This window comes from Pollicipes pollicipes, unplaced genomic scaffold (genome assembly GCF_011947565.3).
Source record: "Pollicipes pollicipes isolate AB1234 unplaced genomic scaffold, Ppol_2.1 Scaffold_4740;HRSCAF=5597_pilon_pilon_pilon, whole genome shotgun sequence".
Taxonomy (NCBI): domain Eukaryota; kingdom Metazoa; phylum Arthropoda; class Thecostraca; order Pollicipedomorpha; family Pollicipedidae; genus Pollicipes; species Pollicipes pollicipes.
The window spans coordinates 33,243,858-33,268,512 of NW_023596545.1; the positions used below are offsets into that span (position 1 = coordinate 33,243,858).

General features: G+C 57.2%; 1 protein-coding gene across 2 annotated transcripts in view; it reads right to left on the bottom strand.

Moving 5' to 3' along the window:
* The window catches only part of LOC119098739 (protein TANC2), a 73,736-nt gene extending 54,155 nt beyond the window's left edge, over window positions 1-19,581 (bottom strand). For both annotated transcript variants that reach the window (XM_037221758.1, XM_037221756.1), the window contains exon 1: window positions 19,036-19,581. In XM_037221758.1, the coding sequence (XP_037077653.1) occupies window positions 19,036-19,120 (85 nt within the window). In that variant the 5' untranslated portion in view covers window positions 19,121-19,581. The remainder of the gene's footprint in view (window positions 1-19,035) is intronic.
* Between the last annotated feature and the right edge of the window lie 5,074 nt (window positions 19,582-24,655).

Sequence of the window (24,655 nt, forward strand, 5' to 3'; positions counted from 1 at the left end):
CGACACAACGGCATGACGTTAATGGACACAACGGCATGACGTTAATGCACGCTCAAGCCCGATAACGGGCACGCGACCAATCGCCCGCTAATGCATACGCTGGCCTCGCCCCTGAAAGAGATCCATCGTCTCGAACATAGCGGCTGGGTGACATCAGCAGCGCGAGAGGCCAGCTCACTTCAGACGGCCGGAATATGCATGGGCGCGGGCACCCATCTCAGCCGGCGCCGGCGCAGCGCCGCTGCACAGCTCCCGGCGGACCGGCCGCGCCCCCAACGGCGCGCTGGCGCCTGTTTTGCTGCACATGACCGGCGTAGATTACAGGGGTCGGCGCGGATGGGCGGCAGGATGACGAGCGTAGGCCGCGGGACGCTGTCGCCGCCGGCAGCAGACGTGGCTGCCTCGTGAATGACGGGGAGTGCCGCTCGGGTGGGAGGGGGGGGGGGGGGGGGGGGGCGGCAGCCGTCCGGTGACGGACACCTGTCAGATTTGGCGGGAGGTGGGATGGTGGGGCGCGGCATCCGATCGACGCTGAGATGCTGCAGCTGCTGCTTGGACGAGTGTTGACCTCTCGGTACTTCGGAGTTGACGTTGGATCGTCACCCAAACCGGTAAAAGTGGCGACGTCCAGGAAGAGGAAAATCAGAAATGCACATCAATGTGGAGCTGCACGATCTAGATCGCCGTCAAAATAACTAAAAGAAGCAAAAACATGGCCACGTAAAGGTGTCACCGATGACTAAAAACGATAGTATAGACAAATAAGCGTCACACGTTATATGTCACAACTTCTTCATCCCACACACTCACCGTGTACCAACACTGATACACACATGTGTTAAAAGCAACGGTTTGGCTGAACCACCTGTTACGATACCAAGTGTCAAAACGAGTTTCTTGGCACCATCACGCCTCCTCACCTGCCAGGGAACATGGAATAGCTATCAATGGATTCGCATTAGATCTGGGCTCTGCTCGGTCACGAACCACAGCTGATACATGTTGGAATAGCGCCGCCCGTCTCTTCAGATGGAGAACGATTGGAAAAAAACCTAAATCAAAAGCTTGAACCTGCCGATGTCGACGATTGACGGACAGGCTGAGCTCAGCCGGTCACGACATTCGACGAACTAGGACAAGAACATCAGACATCTCTGCGTCACAGTCCGGTGGGGTCCCACCTGTCGAAAGCGCTTGCGGTGTTCATGCTACATCGATATCGGATCAAGCACCTGTCGTCAACTGTTTGGCTCAGCACGTGAATGAATTTGCTTTGCAGATATCCGTTAGGCACCTTGCAGGATTATGAGGCCCTATGTTGAGCTTAACCAATCTTTACTATGCCGGGTGAAACTGGTCAAGCGACGTTATCAAGGATTTGAGCGACGTTATCAACTTTATAACGTCGTATTAACCGATGTCTACTGGTGTGTTGATAGTCGGTTATTCTCAATTATAAAAACAACACCTAACAAGCCAGGAGCTAAAACCAATTTTTGCTCGTGCAAGTAAAAACTTGCCGGAATGTTGCACCGGATGAGGAAAGCGCAACGTGTTTTCCGCTCGTTTCGGTAATTGAGCTATACATAATATATACCCACCACCCCTGTCTGAAACAGCGTTTGTGCATGCTAAGGCAAAGCTTGCACGTTGTGCTGATCTCAAAGCCTCTGTGACCCGTTTTTGGCAGAGACTCGCTTTGTATTGTCAGCTGGCCTGCTCGATGCTCATTTACCAGGTGACATCTAGGACAAGCAAATGAGTCTGGCTATAAACAAAGCTAATCGTCAATCTATGTCAGAGATGGCAATTTTTATGGTGTCTTTATCCAAAGACTTTTGATAATTGTAAGACAAAGATGAGCGACACAGCCGGTCCAAAACCGCGGCCGTGACTGATACCTGCTCAAACACCTCCAGTCCGCCAATGGTGCGTGAGGCTTTCGTGCAGTAGTATAACTGAATAAGCTCAAATTATAGTTTGCTCCGACCGCTGCGTTGCAGCCTCTGATTGGCATTGTGCCAAGCATCCCTCAAAAGGGTATAGTTCATCCCGAAACAAGAGGTGCATGCGAATTCATTTCGGATCGGTAAGCCCGCAACGATGTATTCGATCCGACATAACGTTATAGGATTACAGTTATATGCCGTGAGCTTCAAATCAAATTACACATACACTTGCGCTTAGTTTGTTAACGAGGCAGTCTCGAATTTTTGTATTCCAGTTAGCCAGTCTATCGAAGGTCAGTGGATTAGATGGAGAGAACGCGTCATGCCGTTCGATGCTACCCGACCGTGCCACGCTCCAAACATAACAAGTTTCGTCACTTAACCCCGGCACACCGAAGGGAAAACTAATGATGCTCACCGTAGCCACTGATAGTTGCAAACGTCGCAGTTATGACGGGGCAACGCTCACTGTTTCAGACCCTTCTCTGGTACTAAAATGCGCCGAACATTGGTGTTAATTAGGAACGGTGTGCAATGTTAAACCAGGACAAAAAAACATCACATGCTGTGCATCTTATTATTGCAACAGCTGCATTGCATATTCTTGGGAGCCAACAATTTAACCGGGCCCCACCTGGGCCCCGCGTCTGGACTCTCGCTGAGTCCGCCCCTACACGTGTCCCACCCGCAGTCCCTCGAGACAGAGCTGCAATCAGTGCAGCACCGCTGAGTTCCCCACGCGTGTCAGCAGGACAGCCCCAGAACCGCTCGCTCGGGCGCCGGCGGAAACTGCGCCTCAGGTCGCTCCAGCGCGCGGCACCGTTACCTACTCGGACCGACAGCCGCGGCAGCTAGAGGTCGGGTTACGCCGCGCCCGCCGCCGAATACGCGGCGCATACCGTGCCACGCACCCGCTGCGACCAGCGCGCTAGTGGCGACCTTGCACCGTCTCGACGTCCCGCGGGCAGCTCAAGGGCTCAGCGCTGGCGGCGGCGGGGACGGCAGACGCGTCGCTTTGTACGCGTCAATGGCAGACCCGCAACTCAAAGGCCCGCTAATGACGCGGACCAGGGCGGCGGCTTCCCAGAGCCGGTTTCTCGACGCCGGGCTATTCTGAAGCCGCCGCCGCCCGCGACCCGACCTCCTGGGAACCGATCGGCTGACCAGACCCGGCTGGCGCTGATCAATCACCGGTCAGTTGGTTTGGTGATTCCAAGTGAATCCCCGTATAATCAAGTTGTCGGACGGCGTGAGGAATGGCCGCCAATGAGGCGCGATCGGCCCCTCACCCCCGTCTCGCGCCCAATTTTCATTCCGAGCACAGTCCCACATGTGGACGCGAGGGAGGGGGCGGCGGGCACCAGTCAACAACTCGGCCCGGGAGGAGAGCCGAGAGCGCGCCCGGCCCCCGGCAGGCATTTAAACCCAAGGGCACGAGGTCGCCAAACAAGGCGGCGGCAGGCGCAGGTTGAGGTGGCAAGGAATGCTCATTGTTATGATAATCAACCGGGGTAATATGGTCATGAATACATCGCGTGGTATTTTGTCAGTGTGAAGCAGTGAGGATTACAAATCGTGAGAGGTCGGCGCAGCTGGACGTCGAGCGGACTTGAAGTCGAGTTGGAACTAGTTCGGAGTCGCGCCCCCTGCGTCACTTTTTCACTGTTTCCACTGCAACTACCGGCATCAATAGTGTTCGCCAATATGCTATGTGCTGCGACATGTCGGTGTTAATCTAGTAATCCTTCCCACCCAGCTCAACAATCTTATGGAGTCTCAAGAAACTGGGAAGCAGCCCCGTGGTCTCGCTACCAGTCCGTTTTTGGCCAGCGTCTTCACCACCTTCTCCCCCACCACACTACACCCAGCCAGCGGACAGCGGGTGGGGCGTTAGGCGGGGAGGGGGAGGGGGCGGCAGATGGCGGCCGGCAGGGTCCGGTGATTGGGCTCCATCAGAGCCCGCCGTCGCCGCACAGGGCAGAGTGCCAGCCGCGGCCCACTAATGGCGTCGGCTCATTATTCACGCGCCTCTGTGAGCGGGCATTTTACGCCCGAGAGCCGAATCGAATCGGAAAATCGGCAGCCGCTGCTCGGTGGCAGCGTGATTCGGTCCCGCATTCCAGGCTTGACGGCGTGTCTGGCCGAGCACTCCGAGAAGAGTGTCTGCGATTGCACAGCATCGTAATGGGGGTACTCTGGGCCGAATGGCGGGATGAGCACTCCGAGAAGAGTGTCTGCGATTGCACAGCATCGTAATGGGGGCGCTCTGACCAGATTGGCAGAGTGAGCAGCCCGAGAAGAGTGTCTGCGATTGCACGGCCTCGTAATGGGGGCGCTCTGGTCCGAGTGGCAGGACGAGCACCCGAGAAGAGTGTCTGCGATTGCACGGCCTCGTAATGGGGGCGCTCTGGGCCGAGTGGCAGGATGAGCACTCCGAGAGGAGTGTCTGCGATTGCACGGCCTCTTAATGGGGCACTCTGCCCCAAGTAACAGGATGAGCACTCCGAGAAGAGTGTCTGCGATTGCATGGCCTTGCAATGGGGCGCTTCGGCCTGAGTGAACTGAATGCTCTGTACTAGTTAACAGTGGTAGTATTGTATCTAACACAGCTCTCTGAACGGGTTGGCCGTGATCGGATTCTGTCAAACTTAGAACTTTGAACTGCTTATCTGGTTTTGGGGCGCGCCGAACTGGATCCCGTGAGCTTCTCGGCTGCGCCACACTGCCATCTCCGCGCCCGAGGAGGCCCCGACCGAACTCGTCTGAGCGTCGGCACCAACCGAGCTCTGCACTGCGCCCTGACTGGACGTGGCCAGACTGCGGTCACCTCTTGAGCCGTACATTAGCGTGTGCTCCGCGCCGAGCAGCCGTGACCGGCGAGCACCAAATGACCAATCCAGTGCACAGCGGGAGCTCCACGGGAGACGCGGCGCGTGGCAAATGAAATGTCTCACGCTCCTCCCGGGCAATTCCCCGTCACCCGCATTGCTGCCTGGAAAACAAAGCAACAGCACTTGCAGGCACAAACAATACACAGGCTATCAGATGAAGTTATTTTTAGCTTAGGACAGACAATGCGGGAGAGGCAAACACAGGGCTGGCACGCTAGGCGTTCTCAGACATCGCAAGTCAGCGGATTCCTTCGTCCTAAATTCAAGCGCCTTTCAGTACGATACCGTGCAACAGAAGGGTCGGTAGTCACTAGCTAACACCAGCGGGCTTGAGCTTCATGCATCCGAATATCTAACAAAAACTTACTACCAATGCAGGGGTTAAGTACCTTGGCCTAGAACGATCTGATCATTGTTCTCGATAAGCCATCTCGGTGGTATAGTGGTTAGACCACCAGCGACAGTCGACGAGTGTTAGACACGGCTGCCCCGAGGCACAAAGTCCAGGTGAGTTCGAGTTCTACCTGAGGGTGGACATTTTCCCGACCAGGAGAGCAAGAAAACTCTGAAACTGGCCAGCCGTGCTACGCCATGACATGGCGCGTTGAGGTCCCCGGTGTCGTTTGGGTGGCAGACTATGACATAATTATACAGCAGCACGAACCACCACCCGGGTGGCGGAGACAGCATTCACGCAACAACCATGACAGACGGACGTTCGGTTTCCGCGCAACAACCATGATCAGCGAGGATGCTTATCAGAACGGCATCCCGCAAATAATTCATGCTATCGACTTTATAACCTATGAGGCGACGGTAAATGTCACCTTGCACGGACTGAATGGGTAGCTAAAACATTGCGAGATCTTCCATATTGTAGGCCATTTGATCAATCATTGCTATGTATCCCCTTTTATTGTCAAGATGCAGAGCAGGTGCAAAAAAACATTTATTCATCAGGTCATAATTGAAGCGCAAATACACTCACTGTTATCACAATACACGATCACAAACCTCAAGCAATTCAATTCACTTCGCCAATCCATTTGCACAACCACCAGACCGTGAAATAAGTCAGCACAGAGACATTACTTTGCGCAAACCATCCGTAGTCTCCGCATTGAAAACTTGCTACCAAAACCTGCATGCGGAATGAGCTGCAGCCGTGCCCTGCTATATTGCCGTGTTTCCTTCCCCGTGGAGTACTATGACGCGCAACATGTGGAGTAAGGGGAAAGGAAAAAGAAAAAGGGGCAGGAAAGAAAGAAAAAGAGAGAGAGAGAGAGAGAGAGAGAGAGAGGAGAGAGAGAGAGAGAGAGAGAGAGAGAGAGAGAGAGAGAGAGAGAGAGAGAGAGAGAGAGAGAGACAGAGACAGAGACAGAGAGGGAGAGAGGAGAGAGAGAGAGGAGAGAGAAGAGGGAGAGAGAAAGAGAGAGGGAGAGAGAGAGAGGGGAGAGAGAGAGAGGGGGAGAAGGGGGGGGAGGGGAGAGGGGGGGGGGAGAGGGGGGGGGGGGAGGGGAGAGGAGGGTGGCGATTACGCCGGCTGATCTCCGTTCGCGGCTCCCGGTCGCTCTGTCGCCTTCACCTTAATTAGCGGCCCGCCACTTTCACCCTCGGACCCCGCGGTGTATGTGCCGTCAAACGGGCCGCTTATAAAAGACGGCCGGTGAAATACGGCGGCACGATGCATTAGGAGGGACCTCATGCTGGGCTCCTGGTCCACTAATAAGTCCAGCTATAGGGTCAATATGGAATGGAATGTATCCTAGTGACGTGCAATGCCATCGTGATTTTCATTAGCCGTATGTCATTGACGGTGTCCGATCCCTCCTTGCCGACCCAACTCGATTTTAGGTGTTGCTTATACTGACAATCTCTTACCAGCTCATGAGTCTGCTGGTCAATATTGCAGAATTGCAAGGTGACGCTGGCGGTTGTCTTGTGTCAGTATTTGTACTTGAATATATTCGAGTTACGAAAGCTGATAGGCGTGAATCGATTCCGTGGCAATAACAGTGACCACGAACGTTTTCTTCCAGTTGTATTTCTGTATAACTCCCGCGTGAGGTATCTGCGTCAACTGCCTCCAACGACGCCAAAATGGTCCAGGCACTCAGACAGACCAAATGAGCCGAGTTCCTAGCCCTGTCACCATCGCTCGCTTGACTCTCCGACAACACACTTACTGGTATCCCAGGGAGCAAGCACTCCAGGTACCCCCACCGCGTCGGCCCTGTCACGCAGACGCCTCCAGCTAGCGCCAGCCTGCTGGTGCGCGTGCCGTCCGTGCTGATCCCGAGCGGCCGAGGCCGGACGGCCGGTGGCCGTTGCGTGCCGCCTGTCCAGCCGAACCGGTCGCCATTCGTCAAGGTCCGTGCGCCTTGCCCCATTCATCTATTGGCGTCGGAACAGGTTGGACCAGTCCGGGCCGTCTTTGTCTGGCGCGGGACAGACGGGCTGCGTCGGACCCATGAGGCCCAGTGACGGGTCCCAGCGACGAGCAGAGATTACGCTCAAGCGCGGCTCGGCCCAGCCCGGCCGTCCTATGATGGCGACAAGCCAGACCGCGCTAGCGCCGCATTCGCGACCGGCTACAACCGTGTTTCTGTTTCCTGCGTACGCATGACGGGTTTCTTCCTTTTTTGAGGGGGGGGGGGGGCACTTTTCAGCTGCAGGGATGTCGGGGCTATTCAGAGTGGTGTTAAAACACGAACATTTCTCCGTTGCTTCGTCATTACAGGCCCGCGCCAAAAGGTGCGCACGGTCACATACTGACCACTGCCAGGACAATACAAATTAACTGGTTGACTGTTGCCCGTGATTGATTCTGCATGGACATGTTAGCTCCCGCGGTTGCATGTTTGTATGCAACATGTTTTAAGGACAGGGTAGCTGCTCGCCTGCATGCTAATGAGATGGCAGTCGGTGGCTGCCGGGCGGCTCAAGGTCACCGGATCGGGGTGAGACCGCGGCGCGAGTTAACACCTGCAGCAAAATTCGTCTGACTGCGCGCCGACAGGTGCCACCGCTGAATGATGGAGCCACGATCGTCGTACAGGGCGCGATAAATAAACGAGTCGGAGAAACGGCGTGGATTATGAGGATGTGGGCAAGGGGACAACTAGAAAACCAACCATGATGCAGGTCCGCCTTATCAACCAGCCGTCGGAGCACAACGGCGAGACAATGCAAATGAGCAACGGTGTCCTCCTGACGACCTCCACGCAACCCACGGTCGTATCTGCACATGCTGCACCATGTGCTCGCCGCCAGACCGACTCGAGGGACCTCTGTCGGCGGTGGGCCGAAGCTCCAGCCCACGACAGCCGGGCGCCCGCGCGCCTCAGGTCGCGATTCAAAGCAGCGGCCGTTCCCCTGCGCTCCCAAATAAGGCAGTGGCGGTTCGGGCGGGACCGGAGGTGTTCTGACGCACATGGCCGGCCGTAGCGGGACCGGGCATTGACTGGGATGACTCAGGCCCGCTGTCGAACTGGCTGATTTGTGATCGACGGCAGCGGCGCGAGCTGACTGCCGAACAGGCGGCACCGGGGGCGGAGATGATCACGTGGCCGCCGGTCGGCGCCGGCATCAGCGCCCGGGAAAGAATGGAGCGCACGGGGTCGAGCGATCACTTCCTGCGCGGTCTCACCGTCTGCTCACCGCAGCGGTCCGAACAAATACAACATCATGGCGCCGATCTCATACATCTGAGACAGCACAATGCGCCGTCGGGCGGGCAGATGACCGCAGCAGCAGCCGCGCTCGCGCTAGTGGGCCGCGATTCCGACTTCTGAGTGCAGGCGTTTTTGTGCTTGCTCTCCTCGGGGAGGTGATGCGGTCGGCCGAGAGGCTCCGGCACCGGAGCTGGGCTTGGAGAGCCCAGACAATGCCGACTTAGCTGGAAACAAAGCGCTCATCGCGCCGACCAAGCATCGAAATCAGCTGCAGAGGCGAAAGGTCAGGCGATGCGTCATCTCGTGCCTTGACCCGCGTGATCCGCCGAGCCCAGATCCACTAAACACAGCGTGGTTCTGGTTCCCGAGGCACGTTGTTTTAAAGCAGGCGGCTCCAGCCGACGAAGGGACGCTTTGATCGCTTATAATAGACGGTTCGTAGTCCATAAAATGCGGCCATGCATGCACACGTCCGACGGCGTTGTACGCGGAGACTGAGCATAGATCTGTCGACAAAATCGGCTTAGAAACGATCTCCGCCCATGGTTTTTGAAAAAGAGCTCACATTAACGGACCTGAGCAACACAGCAACATCGGATAGGAGTCAAGGGCTCACACCATTTTTTTACACCAACGAAGAACGCCACTGTCAGCCTTTTCGAGCTTGATTGATCGCAGTATAGATTGTACGCTGTTACGAAAGAACCACACTTTCAAGGGCAAGGGTTACCCGGGCAGAGTTTTGCTCACAGACAGCCACGCCTGCTACGGATCAAGTTTCACCCGCTTCAAACGCTGCAACCGCATGTAAAACACATCCAAGATTCCTCCTAATCAACGTCTCCCACGACTCTGAATTCCTCCAGGGGTCTCCGACGTTCCGTTGCCAAGGAGACGGCAGCGCCGGCGGCGCGCCCCACCCCGCCCCGCCCCGCCCCACCCGCTGCTGGCAGGCCGGTAGTCCGCCGCTGCGCTGCAAGGTGGCGGGAGCCGCCCCGGGCGCGGACCACCGCTGGTGGAGTGGCCCTGGCTACCGGTGCTCAGGCCGTGCCGGGAGTTGCGAGCGCAGAGCCGTCATTAAATTCGCATGAGAGGTCGGCGACGAGCGGCTGCTGCCGGGCGCAGGCAGACCGGCTCCGCCGGCGGCCGGCGCGCCCGGCAGACTGGCCGGCGGCGGCGGTGCGGAGCAGGGTGTGTCCGGCACCCGGGGCGGCCGGCTTGGAGTGCAGCTGATGCGGCTGCCGGCTCTCACGTCCGGGGCAGCGAGCGTCGTGTTCGCCGACTCAGTACACGCGGGATGGAGGATCTTCGTGCTACGTGGCTGCGCCCGTCTCTCGGCCGATGACGTTTGGTGCAGGTGCACTGAGTCATCTATAGTTCCCTCGTGACCACGTGTCACCAGCTGAGTCGCGTGAATGCCTCCCGTGGACCGGGCCGGTCACGTGACTGCGGTCGGCGGCTGATTCAGTCAGCGGAAGACCAATGGAAGCCGCAGACTAGCAACCAAAATCCAGCGATAGAACAACGGCGACACGAAAAAACGGCGGAGAACCAACAGCAGACAATGCTCACCAGACCGGCGGCCGCAGCCGACTGATAACCGAAGAGCGGCAACACAAGACTGGCGGCGGGGACGGACGCCGGAGAAACGACAGCAGAGCACCGACAGAGGACGGTCGCCCCCGTGGGGCCCCAGCCAGCGGAGGCGGCGGCGCTGTCGTGGGCGAGACCAACCATCGAATCTGCGCGGGATCGCGCCGCCCAACGGCCGGCCGTTCGATCCCAACGACGCGGCGGCCGATTCAAAACCGGGAAATGGCCCGGGCGCCCACGCCGGGATGAGGTAATCCACAGCGGCCGGCCGTGAATGTCCGGTACCAGTCGGAGACCTGAGAGGGACAGGCCGCTGGTTCAGGCACTCAGAGGTCGGAGAAGACGAAGAGAGGGCACACGCACCTGCAGGTGACACTCTGAGGTGGGGTTGCTGCGATTTGAGCGACCCAGTCCTGGCGAAGACCGGATGCAGGGAGGTTTGGTGTTCGCGTGCCAGGTCCTGGATGGGGGCGAAGTTCGAGGTCGCCCGGTCCTCATACAAGAGTGGGCTGCCGCAACGACACGAGATCGCTATCATCGAACCTTTGGTGTGGATTTGACAGACTTCGGACGAAACTCTTCAAAACTATGCTATTAAAATCGATTGCGTTAGATAATGAAGGAATGCTTCCATCCTACGCAGTTTTCCCACGACAGCCGGGCTGAAGACAGTCAGCTCCGTTCAGAAATTTCAGCGCCTCATCCGGTACCGGCGACATAAAAAGCCTCTAAAAGGCAGCGATTCCAGAGACGTCCAAGACCGCAGTGAATGACAGCGATTTCCAGAATACGTATGAGTCGAGCCGTACACCCAACCACAAGAATGACTTCATTGGCCGATAGTCAGGTGCGAAGGTTTGGCCGAGTTCTGGCCTGTGTGTCATGGCCGCTTCTATAGCCTCACATCTGCATTGCAAAGACACGTGACACCTCGCCCTGGTATTCCCGAGCACGAGTAGCGGGCTCGAGCCTGTTACTTCAGTCTAAGAGTCCTCACAACCCGAGGGAAATTACGCAAAAATACGCCGATGCGGCGATCCATAGCACTGACGTCACATCCGTTCTGCGCAAACAGGCGTGCCGGTATGCGCGCGAGCTTTAGCCGAGAGCGGGGGCTGGCCCAGCTCCGGCGTCTGTCCGCCGAGGCACCGGCGACGCCCGTCGACCTCCGGGGTCGAGGCCAGAGGTCAGAGTTGAGCGCGTGACCCGGCGACCGAGGCGGGCCGGCAGCTGCTGCGTGCCGCGGAAACCGCCGGTCATGGTCCTGATGGAGGCACGCCAAGCAGCGCATCCCAGCGGCGGCGGGCGCGTGTCCAATCGACTTAGCCGGGTGCTTTACAGAGCGGCGACGACCGCAGTGACGGATGGGAGCCAGGGTGCGGCCGTGCCGGGCGCCTGTGACGCCCGTGACGCCCGTGACGCCCGTGACGGCCGCGACGGCCGCGCGCTGGCGGCGCATTGTCGTGACCGACCGGGGAACAGACGCCCGGCGCTTCGACGCATACGTCAGGACTGTGCTCTGCGCGGGACGAGAGGCGGCTGGGTGAATGCCGAGGGAGATGGATGGCTTCCCGAGCCCAACTCCGCCGCCCGTAGTGTGTTAAGTGAGCACGGCGAAACTAACGGTCGTCGGCTGGGACGTGAATTATTTGAGGCGTTGTCAGACGTCTATTGGCGAGCGCGTGTATCAACCTGTTGTCATGGAGATGTCAGGTGGCGGATGTCTGCGGACTCACCTTATCTACACTCACACCGGTACAAAATGTGTGCGAGGCTCTGGTGGGATGCATCCATTTTCATGTCGCTTGGACTGACAGACGCATCAGAATGACCCTTTGTGTTTAAAACTTGAACCCAGAAGTGTTGTATAAGTGGGAAAGCATCATCGATCCTTTTCAGTGGTAGCTATCTTTGTGCGATCCTCACGCCACCCGTGTATTATTCTCGTCACATGATTCGAGCAGATATGATGACACCTGACGTCTATTTCTATCTCCTGATCCTGGCCTCCTTGATCTCCGTTGCACACTGACTCCTTTGATCAACGTCCCCCAACATCTCCAAACCTTCTTCCTTCTTCACTTACCATGTACATCAAAGATTATAACCCCCATTTATTCCCGTCTTTTTCAATCTGTCCTCTCCATCCAAACTGGTTGATTTCCACAGCCGGTCCTCTCATACATCCTCCCCAACCCCCAATCACTTTATCACCATCCCTGCTTCCCTTATTACCCCACCCTCCCTTCCATCCCCACTCGACCCACAACACGCTGCTCCCTTCCCTCTCCGACCACTCCCCTGTGGAGCCGTGTGCAGCCCCATGCCTCCTGCGCAGGTCGGAGGGATGCGCGCTCCCCAGTCCGTCTGGCCCTTGCTGCTCCGATCGCTCCCCTGTGGAGCCGTGGGCAGCCCATTCCCCCCTGCGCAGGTCGGAGGGATGCCCGCTCCCCAGTCCGTCCGGCCCTTGCTCCTCCCCCCCCCCCCCTCCCCCCACGGCCGCTCCCGATCCGCCGTCCGTCCGCCCGACCCATGCCGCCCTTCTCGCTCCGTCGACCACTTTCCCTGTCAACGCGTATCGAGATAAGCCGCGTCGCCGGGTGTTTGTCGCCGAGTTCGATGACAATCGCGGCGCGCCGGACCGAGCTTGGCCGTCGGGCGGCGGCCAGAACACGGTCGGCGGCGTGTCGGCGCCGGCGCCGCCGGCCGACCGGCGCGGCCACCCGTCTCCGCCGCCGGGCCCGGACCGGAATCTGGGGCGCAGCTGTCGGCCAACGCAAGGGCAAGTCCGACACTGGACTGTGAGTCAGATTGAGGGATGAGATTCAATGAAGGGCGTGGCCCGTGGTGAATGAAGTCACCAAGATGTCAGGCGGGCAGCGGACGTTTATCAATAACTAGCACGCATCGAACAGGTTGCTGCATTGCGAGTAGCTTACCGATGCAGTCTCACGAAATACATGCATCTAGCAAACTGTCTGACGATAAACCGAACTAAAAATACATGCATCTAGCAAACTGTCTGACGATAAACCGAACTAAAAACGAACGAAGCTGTCTGAGGACAAATCAGGCTGCCTGAAAACAAATCGAATTGGCTAGCCACCAATCAATCTGTCTGAAAACGTCACCGCAAGCGTCACCCAAACGCCACGCCTAAAAAGGGAGCACTTGCTCCAGTTCCGGCCATCAATGAATTCAGCGAGCCGGACTGCGACTGCTCCACGGCCGGACCAGTCCATCACCTCCCGGAGCCTGACTCACGCCAGCGGCGCCGACCTCACGCGATGCCCCCCTCCCCTGCCCCTGTGCCGCTATCTGGTGCAGCCGGCACGTGGGCTGACGAGTCGGGGCGCGGCCCAGGCCGGGGTCCGGCGACTTCCCCCTCACCTCCCACGGGTCCGGGGCGCGAGCAACGGTAGCGCGGTGACGATGTCGTCGATCACGTGACGGCGACAGGGTGGAGTCTCCTGCAGCGTCATCGCGACTACGGGCTGAAGGTCCGATGGACGGCAGCACGGCTTCAGCGTCATCGGCCACATGACGGGGCAGGGTGGAGCCCCTGGCAGCGTCATCAGGACGGTAGGCCGTGGGTGAGCCTGTCGCGCCTGACAGCTGGACAAGCCCCGCGGTCGTGATTGATGCTAGAGAGGATGGCACGTCTTCCTTAGGGCGGTGGGCTGCCTGCGATGGATCCGAATCATTTTATGGTGATTGACTGACAGGATTAAATTTAACGGGTGACGCCCACGTCTTTGGCGATTCAAGTGAGGTCTCAAATACCCTCTTATCGCGGCAAAACACCCCTTCGTGGAACGGACGCCTCGAAGGTGCCTCATTACCCTTCAGATTAACCTCTATTCCTCAAAAGATGCCGGGCGATTACCATGGCGTCGTCCATGGGACGTTCTCACCTGCTGTGCATTATCGCTGCCAGTTGGCCCAATTCGGGCAGATTAGCCGCCGTTTAATACCGACCCGACACGCTGGCCTGATTCGAGTGGGCCCGCTGGACCGCCCCTGCTCGCGCGGCGTCCGCCAGCCGCCAGGGGGCGTCCGTTTTTACAGCCATCCCATCACGGGTGTGCACTGAGCCGTCTACGGGCGACCGCCCAGGGGAACCCGACGCCACTTCTTATGCAGTGGGCCCATGTCGGCCGCGCGCCGCCCTCCTGAGGGCCCGCGGGACACGCCCTCTGCATGGAGATGAGACGTCAAGAGCGTGGCCTGAGCAGCCGCCCCCATCAGCATGCGGGCGAGTGGGTGAGTGTGCGTGCATGTGTGTGTCAACTTGGTCGACGCAGTGGGACGGTCCAACTGGGAGTCGCAGGAGCGTTGTGACTTGGCAGAGGCGCTTAGGATGGTATTACAAAGACTGCACTGGGCCGTGTCGCCACCCAAAGTGCGAGAAGCACCACAAAATACACGGTAAAAGGTAAAACCATGGTCCAACGCAGACATGCAGATGCAGAAAACCGGTCACACTTCACTACGCAATCCTACGAAATCCGGGTCTCACTGAACGCCCCCGAAATTAGTTCCACTCGTGCCACGGTCGTCACCCTCGTCACCTCATGGCACGTTCCCACACGTGATGGGCCTCCTGACACGTGGCCACACGTGCCACGTGCTATTTTCCCCGTGACGTCACATCTGCTCGTTCCGGTGCTCACGCGGGGCGGCGGGCTGCTGCTCATTAGGAGCTTGCTCTTCGCCCGTCTTTTTGCTTGTCTTTACCAGCGCGTCTCGTTAGTAGGTACGTGTTTATCGTGCGGCAAGTGGCGGCATGTTTACCGATCCGATGGCGGGCGGATAAGCGGCGAAAAACCTGGCTCCGCCGCGGCTTGTTGTGTTTGTGCAATCTGCAATGGGTGGAAGGGCGGAATGCTGTCATCGCCCGCCTCATTGCAAGCCGTTATTTTCTGTCCATACCGGTGAAAGGTGCATTTGTACTGTTGACACCGCTGTTAACCTTAACGCCAGCGCTGACAAGACACTGCTGGTAACCTGTCTTCACAATTCCACCCTGAAGCGAAATAAAAACGCTATTAACAAAGCTTGTAGCATCCTCTTACTGGCTTAAAGCAGTCCTCGCCAGGCCAAAGCTCACGAAGGGCAGCATCCTGTCCTGGCTTTGCGTAACCGCCAAGGTCGTGTGCCCGGAATCACGCATTTGCGACGAACGGTGATGGCATGCAGAAAGCCGCCAGGAAAGGCCGGCCTCGTGGCGCAGTGATCTAACGGATGCTCACGCTCATCGGGCTAAGCAGAGAGCCCACGCATCGGAACTGGGAAGCTCAGGCACGGATTTTGCTACGGGCCCCGGCCCGTTACACTGCGTTTATACCTTGATCTGCTTCGACCTCTAAAGTCTGCATTTCGTGCATTCGGGGTCTTAAACAGCATCACTGGCGGGATCAGATCAGCAGCAAATGATCTGAGACCCCTGGTCATAACTTAGTAACGGTGTACACCATAGACTGGCTGTTCAAAAGGCAGTAGGTGAAAAGGAAGCGTATGGCACCCCAACGAAATGCCACGGATGTAGAGAAGTACTGTCGCGCCAGGCGGAAATTTATCTGCAAAGGAATGGAGTTCGCATTTCAGGATCACTCACACCGACATGCAGTTTCTCTTGATCACACATTTCGAATGAATTATGAGTGCGGAGCAGACCGCTGCTGAACGCAGTCACCTGACAACAGCCGTCACTTCGCCGGGTCAGGCAGCCGACACCACCACACGGCTCTCCGGTGGTCCCTGCACTGCCGACCGGTCCCGGTGGCCTCATCAGGTCAGCGGTCCCGGTCGTGACCGGGGCTGGCGCAGACAGGCAGGCTCAGCCGGAACCCCGCCGACTTTGTTATCGTTCGGCGCGGCCTATGAAGACGTTGCGGGCCCGCGGCTCCCAGCGCGTGAGAGGAGAACGAACGCCGCCCCGCGCTGGGGTCCTCATTATCTTTTAATGCGCGCACGTGACGCAGCAGGTACGGGCGGTAATGGAAAGGAAAGTTCGGGCTCGGCGTGCCGCTTGAAGTGACTGGTCACGTTCGTTCTCCACGCGCTGGGTGCGGCATGCAGAGCTGATCCAGGACAGCGACGTCGCGTCCAGTTTTCACGGCGGCGCACCGATGTCCCATGATAAAGACCATGGTCTCCGTCCGACCACAAAGACCTGCACTCGAGCGCACGGCAGCGGCGCGCCGCGTTCGTCTCATCGCGCCGCGATCTGCGGCTTTGCGCGTCCGGCCGGCGGAGGAGCCTGACCGAAGACGACATGTGCCGCGATCTGCAGGCTTCTGCGGACGTGCTGCCCGGCGCAATCAACACCTCCGTCACGTACCGACGCCGGCTGTGTAGTGAGGCAACAACTCTGACTCATCGGTGGGGCGGACAATGAGGCAGGCGGCGCATGGGACCAAAGGGGAGCCGGGGAGGGAAACGCTCCAGTTCACGTGCCTACCGGCTGGCCCAGCTTTCATCACGGTTCAAGGTGTGAGCCATCACGCCTCAATAAAAAGTGCTGAATGGGGCTAACGGTTCATTTGTGTGGACCCCATCATATTTGTATGCTCTGTTGACGTCCTCTCCCTATTCATGTGACTCGGGTGTTGTACCCGTGATTCTATCAGCCTTCTACAGATAAGAATACCATCTGTTTGTATTGTCATCACACACGATGGCTCATTACTCCGGCGAGCGGCGTTTCAGTTAATGAAGTCAGTATTGTTCGTGCAGTCATTACCAGCGGCTTACACCAAGCCAATGCACAATTGACCATTTCAGCCAGCTGCCACCCCTGCAGGCGCATCCACGGCGCCTTTTGTTTCCTTTCCTGACCACGGCCGTGATAGCTTACCAACTTCATATCTTAACGGCAGCGTCATGGATCAAAGACGCGCCTTTTTAACGGTCGCTAAGCGTTTGATCCCAGCTGAAAACAGGTTGTGTGCAGCTTCACAAAATCTATTTCCTTTATAAACGTCAGGAAGCCGTCAAAAGAACGACCTGGTCTGCAGCTTAGTATGCATATAAGTAACGCCTCATCAATTTATTACAGTAGGCCTGCTTCGCACTTCAATTCTAATTCGCAGTTCAGAACGCCACAAATTAATCGTCAATCGAAGCAAATCGACATATATACCAGACCGATGTGAGAGTCCATCCATTTGAGATGGCAGATCATGCCTTCTAGTAATTCATTAACAACCGCCTCACAAGTCATCCTCCATGCCGCGCGCGCGCGCATACAGTATGCCCGGTACCGCCGACGCGGTCGTGCACCCCTCCCGGCGCCGCCACACCCTAGGAGCCCTCCCCGTGGCACTGTCATCTGACTGACACCCCCTCCGCGCCGGCCTGCCTCGAACAAAGGCTGCAAAACCGGCGCCCGAGAGACGGCGGCGCGCTCACGGCGGCACCTGGAGCCGCCCAGCCCAGCACCCGCACAAAGGGAGGAATGAAACCGGGTCGCTGGGGGCATGGGATCCCGCTGCTGGCTCAATAGCGAATCGTTTTTTGCCGTCGCTTCCAATTCGACAGAGGCGTTCGTTTGCGAGAGGATGCGGTGATAGTGTTTCACCCTCTTCCGATCGATATAAAAAGGTGTTTCGTCCATCACGCGACCTGGCTTCCGTCCAGCCGGGCGGCCGTCGGTTGGGGAGGCAACAGAAGCCCTACGGTGCAGACAGGTGTTGCCCACCTGGCTTGCATATCGTGCACCGGACACCGCGCGCCCTCCCCGGCAGCCGGTTCGGTATCCAGCCGGCGCGCCGCCCACCCCTCTCGCGGGAAGCACCGCAGTCATCGGCCACGTCACCGCCGGTCGTGACCTTCCCCTCCCACTCCCCCATTCATCCGGCCTGACCGGGTCCGCCACCGGCCGCGGGCTCGGAGACGGGCTCGGCGGTTCAGCGGGCTCCACGCCCCTCCCGGGGAGCGGCGGTTTTACTGCCGGGCGGGGCGCGAGGAGCCGTTCCGGAGGACAAAACGGCGACGCGGCTCCGAGGCGATAGCGGCGAGCGCGACGAATGGCTGACACGAAGCCGTGGGACGCGGCAGACGCCCCGTGGAGTCGCCGCCGAGCGAGGCCCGGACGTGGGACGGCGGTGGTCCTGGTGACGAGGCGCAGGCGGCGGCGCCTTTCTTCTCTCCATGCCGGGGACGAAGGGATGGGATATTCAGGATCTTATCTGATCTGACTCTGAATGTCCGGGCTCTCTCTTCCAGAGGTCAGTTTCTCGCGTCGTTTGAAGGCGCCCTCCCCAACATGTTCGAGTTTCTTTATGTCTGGCCAAGCGTTTTGTAGTCGAACATGGCCGTCAAAAGTTCAAAAGCAGGACAAATGATAGCCATCCCCTAAAAATGCGCATGCGTATTCATATTGGACGGTATTATGCTTACAGGCCATTTGCCCATTTCTGCACAGCTGGCGTCGAAGCACATTGAGGCCATTCATCTCGGGACCACCAGCGCGTTGGTCGTAAATCACTAAAAGGATGCATGGCGTGTAGATGGTTCACGTAGCTACGTAGGTCATCAGCGACCCGCCAGGCATGAACACTGAAAATGGGGCGATTGCTACCACTAAATGAAAAAGAGAAAGCTGAATACAGATCGTAATGGCACCGAGCAGAAAACAAGACAAGAACAACAAACAGTCCCGCATGTGGTAATTTACAGCTTCACGCTCCTCATATCGCTACAAAACATGTGAAATGCTGTTAAGTATAACGCATCTGGGGATAGTGATTGCAAAGGCTCTCACGCAGCCAAATAATAGGACAACCACACCAGACATATATGAGCAAGCATATAACTAAGAGCATGGATCGACTGAATGCCACGCAGCCCGTGAATGGCGGGCATATCCGGACAGCGCAGAGGAGGCAACTGGCCGTCCCTCAGCGCGTCCGTCTGCGGGCCTACCTTCCTGGCGCTGGTCCAGCCTGGAGTAGTTCCGGAAGCCCGGCAGGGGCGGCTTGCCCGCCGAGAACGCACCGCCGTAGGGCATCTTTGCCCGACCTTCGGACGTCCAGGCAGGAGGAATCCCGCTGCGGGGTCACACGGGTGACCCTCGTTCTAATCCGGTCCCGGCTCCCTCGGACAGTCGGTTTCTGCGGCCCTCCACGCGGGCTACAAGCCCACACGTCCCCGCCGCGACAAGCAGTCCACGCTGTCCTCCCGGTATGTGGACTGGTCACGAGATCTTCTCCGTGGCACTCGCTTCACACGGTCCTCTCCGACAGGTCAGCTGGGACACGCGTTCTACCGCCACCACCTGACCGGGTCCGCACCAGCAAGTCACGTCACGTCACGTCACGTGACGCAATCTCGCAACGAGAATCCAAACGCACCTCCTCAATCTTCTCGCCTGCTCGCTCGCAGTCCGCGGCATGCGGTGGACGCGGAGACTTGCGCGGCCGGCTGCCGGCACAGCACACTAGCACCGGAGCTGCGGCGTCGGGCGCCGACCGACCGCACCACCGCACCGGCGCGCCATGAGTGAGCGCGCGCCACGGCCGGGCGGCGGTGGCGGCGGCGGCAGGCGGCGGCGTTGACCCCGGGGCACGCACACACCAGACAGACAGACAGACAGGGCGGGCGGCGGCGCCGGGCGGCGTGTCGGTGCGGGCCGCCCTCCGGCCGTGCTCGCCGCGAGATCTGCGCAGCACCGCCGCACCCCCGAGTCGATGTGCAAAGTGATCGGTAACGACGGCCGGCGGGGATTCGGCGAGCGATCAGACCAAATATGGCGGCTCTTCGACGGCAGTCTCGCCGCGTTGATTTTGCGGGGCGGCGGCGCGGCGGCGGCAGAAGCCCGGCCGAAGTGCAGCCAGTTGGGCCTGATTGAGCTGGCGGTGGCTTTAGAGCCCCTTTGCGCCTCCAAAACGGGGCCGCCGGCTGCCGCCGATCGCCTCAGTAAACGCTGCCAATTGGTGCTGCCAGACGCGCGCCGCGAGGAATGCGACGAGGGTGAGGTCTCGGTGGGTGCTGTCTACATAGCGCTTGGCTGCGGTGACGACGGGAGATAGGTATGAGATAAGAAACAAGTTATGTCTTGTGTTGCTCGCCCTTCCTACAGGGATTAAGACAACATGGCTGCTGTTGGCGGCTTGCTCGCAGTAGCTCTCCCGCAAGTTTTAAGCCCCTGAAGACATTAATCGCCCCTGCGAAGACCAAAGAAGGCACATGGGACCATGCCTCTGGAAACTTGTGGTGCGGTCGTTCAGATATGCAGGACTGATTTCATATCCTGGACCCAGAGGTTTTACCGCGAGTGCGCCATGTTTGCAGCAGTGGTCATATGATATCCTCCGATTGTGAAAGTCTAACTGCACGCTTGATCAAAGGCGTGCATCATCCCTTAGCAAACGCTCGTTGCAAGCGTAAATGCTAATGTCCTTACATTCATGCCATAAATTTCTCTGTACAGCATCCTTGATCAAATTTCTTATCTTGTCACCTCAGCAGCTACAGCCGTGTTTCAATTATTCACAACAATCGATAAGGAAATGGCTGCGAGGGCAACTAATTCACGGCGCATCCAACCATTCAAGATAGGTGATATCGCAGTAATGAAGTAAGCAGACTCACTTGATGTTACGGCCGTGTGCAAACATCTAGAACATCAGTCACAGCAACACCGAATATAGAGGCTACAGCTTAAGGTTCGTAAATGAATCATTACGGTCAAAGCTGAAGGATATCCCCAGCTCCCGGGCTTCCATTCGAAAGGCAATTAGTTTACGTAAGCATCCAACAGGTGTCAGGACCCTTCACGAGTGCCAACCGCTGAGAGCGTATCCAAACAGCTGAGGCCGACTTGGCGCAAGGCGTTGTCTCTGGCGTGCACGACGAACAAGGAAGGGAGACTTTCCTCTGGCCGGGTCTCAAGGCCGCTACCGCCCACAGCATCCTCTACCCGCCACTCACGTATGCAATATCAACACTTTTGGCCGTGCTCGTGTCCTGTGACGTCATTGGGATGACATCATCGCCAGGTGGAGGCAATGGGCCGTGCCCCAACACGGCGGTCAGTTCGTGCTGCCGCCTCCCCCGGCCCAGACCGCCCTTCTCAGCACGAGCTCTCGAACCCTCGGCGTTCGTCACGATCGTCTGCTGGTCCGACATCTGTGTTGTTTTCACGTCAGTTACAACAAGCTCCTGTTTTTTACTTTCCGAGTCCTTTTCGCTCACCACCAAGTTTTAACAGCCTTCACACCGGCAGTAAGACGACGCGGTCTTTGCTTCGAAGATCGCCGTCATTACTGATCTCTGCCACGAGGTCGGGCTTAGACTCGCGATCCCCTGGCCCTGGTCCGACTGGGTGGGTCCGTCCGCTATCTCGCAGCGTTCCACGGCTTGTGCGCCTCCGCGCGTCGTTTGCACACTCGCCTGCCGTGCACAGAGCCGTGTCTGTGCGAGGAGCGCGCGCTCTGAATTCTAATGAGACACAAGTGAGGCGGAAGCCACGCTGAGCTCATGAGTCATGCACCTGTGTGCCACTCCGCAGCTCATCACAGGACAAGGGAACAAAGGAGCGACAACGGGCTGTAAATTCACGACGGCTCTTCCTGCACGCATGACAAGAACGAAGGTATTTCGTCCGGAAAGTGGCATTTGTTTGCTTCTGTTGGAAGCTCTTGTTCGTGCGCCCGTCCCCAAAGACTGTCAGTTCATAGTTCAATCTATTAACGATGCCAGAGCTCGAATACACAATCACCAAGCCCCGCTCTCTGCTCGACAATCCCTCCCGGCGTGATGATGGCCTTGACCGGACCCCAGGTCACGCGGCCGTCCGCCCCGAGGCGCAGAGCTGTCGCATTTTCCCCACGACGGGACCGGCCGGCTCAGCGCCGCGCCAGAACCGCAACATCCCGAACGGCGGTCGGCGACACGCGTGGCGGCTGTTACGCGGCAACATTTCCTTCCTAAAATTGTGTAACAATGCACGGCGTGATCATGCAACCGTGGTTGAGTTCCTTGCAGTGAGTTGTTTTGCTTAGGTTGAGTAACCGCGGCTCAATTCCGAGAAGGCTGTCTGGTTTCAGCACCTGACAATTTGAGTGACACTTCGTCTAAGAGGACAAGTGTACGTCGACTCGAGCGTGATACTGAGTCTGAGGATTATTAAAGTGAATGTCATCAGAAGAGGAAAAATGCACCTCTGGGATCTGAAAGGACCTCCAAGCCTCCGTCACATGGAGGCGGCCAAATCGCTTACGTAACAAGTGCAGACGGATTCGCCGTTGGAGAGAGCGGTTTCTTCTTTTGAGCAATGTTTAGTAGTTTGCCTTGCCACCTAAGCAATGGGCCGACCACAACAGAATAATCTATGCTGCAAGGACATACAGATCAAATAAATCCACTCTGCTCCCAGCACGGATTGAAAATAACCTGCCGGTGTGAGACTTATGTACACCCACGGTCCCACAGGTTACATCACACGGCCTCCAATAGACAGCATATTCACACATCTACTTGAGGTTCAGGTTCCCCCCCCCCCCATCTCAGCAAGCCTGAAGCACACAATAATGCGTCTTGGTGCTTCCTGCATGCCTTTCCGTCGATTTGGAGGAATGCTGGGGCGATTGGCCATCATTTCTCTGCATTCCAGAGGCGCATTCCCAGTCAGTCTGGTCACGGTTGGGCAATCCTGAAGGGAAGCTGCGCGAAGCCTGCGAACCTGAGCGGCTTTATCTCGTGGGCTTTCGGCAGCACGAATATCAGATATCACAGGTCGCTGTTGGCTATCACGGAATGGCTTTTGATGCATTGCACACAGGAGTGCGCGTGTCATTAAGACTGTTCAAATGCATTCTGACGACACCCATGGGTGCTGTCAATAAAAAAGAAACAACACTGGTTGGCGAAAACACTTTTTGGTCAAAGGAAAACCACATGACTTTGATTACCTACGTTGGCTCGAGCCAGAAAACTTTGGTTGTTTCTAATCTTGTGTGTGCAGTCCTTATAACATATGAGGCAGAATATTCCATGTGGGGATAAGCTCAAGGTCGGTACTTGGAGCGAACCCAATCAAGCAAGACAGAAGTGTGACCTTACATGATGCGTATGATCTTGAGTCTTACCTCAGGCACCAAAATAAACTGAGTTAATCTCATTAAGCCTTGCATGAGCTATAGACCAACGTTTCGTCCGCAGATATCAGGGGTCCATTCACCAAACCCATCCCCCCAATGGGTTAGTGGCTCAGAACAGTAAGGAGCTCTTGAACGATTTGGTTCGCCTCACATACAGGCAGGCCAGCGAGCTTGTGAAACTTCTATAATGAAAGAGCTTCCATACACATTCCCAAGCTCACCTACCCGTGGCTGGTCCGTGCTGTCCTCGGCTAACACTCCGAGGCATTCAGTGTCTCTCCGCCTCCGACGAATCCTTCCACAGTATAGCAATCCGCAGGCGTGCAATTTTGTAAAATAGGTGAGGGTGAGGGGGCTGGGCAGGGAAATGGCCAAGCGTGTCCCAAAATTACACTAAAAATGGCTTCCTCCCTGGGTCCCTCTCCCCCCCCCCCCCCTCACTCTCCATCCAAAGTCAGTAGCTGAACCTCCGAGCTGAACAGGAAACCACACCCCTGGAGATTGAAATGTGCCGGAGGCAGTAATCCAAAGTGCACTCCCTTGTTTGGGATGGCTTTCATGCTATTCCCAACAAAAAATTGAGCTTCCCCCAGTCAGAGTGTATTACAGGCTATAAAAGTCCACGATCAGGTCACCAGTAAGTGCCATGTAATGTGCTCGACTAGACCTGTCACATGCTCGACTTGCCATCCGCCGTTCATACGGCCAGAGCGCTATCAGTATCAAGGTCCGGAGGAATACCATAGACAGGGTTCCTTCTTATCGCGGGGAGCCCCATCGCTAAGCGAGTTGAAAGCCGAAAGCCGAAAGCCGCAAGTGGATTTCCAAACAAAAACAGCTTAACAACGCCAAACAACTACAGGCACAAAATTGCAGCGAGGCGACACCCGGCAGAACTCTGCACGCTTCAGTTTGGCGAGGCAATGCACTGAAAGGGCAATCATCCAAAGCGCCCTGGAACAGCGTGCACTTATTGAAGGGTGTTTCGACGGGTCCAAAACTGCGGCACATTGAATTTGTTGTCTGATTTCTCCCTATGCAACTGCGTATAAATAATGCTTAATTATCTTAAAGTGGCAAACTTGTCCTCCGTTCATATATAACAGAACCCATATGCTTGCGTGACTTATCGCGTCCATTTTTATTATCCTTCGAAAAATGTAGCATCTTTTAGTCAGCAGCTTACGCGATTGATAGCCTGCAGCACGAGGAAAAACACCAAACGCACATCCGCCTGATTTACACATCCATTAAGAGCTTCTTTGCACGACCTTGTAGACGTCCTGAAATCGGGCCCAGAGGGCTCCATTGAAACACAGCACCGACCAGTAAAATCCAACACCGATGACCAAAACCGTCGCGGCCCACCCCGCGTAAAACCACAGCCCTTTCTGCGCGACGACTCGTTTGACGTTAGTGATTTCATCTGGAGTCGCTCGCTG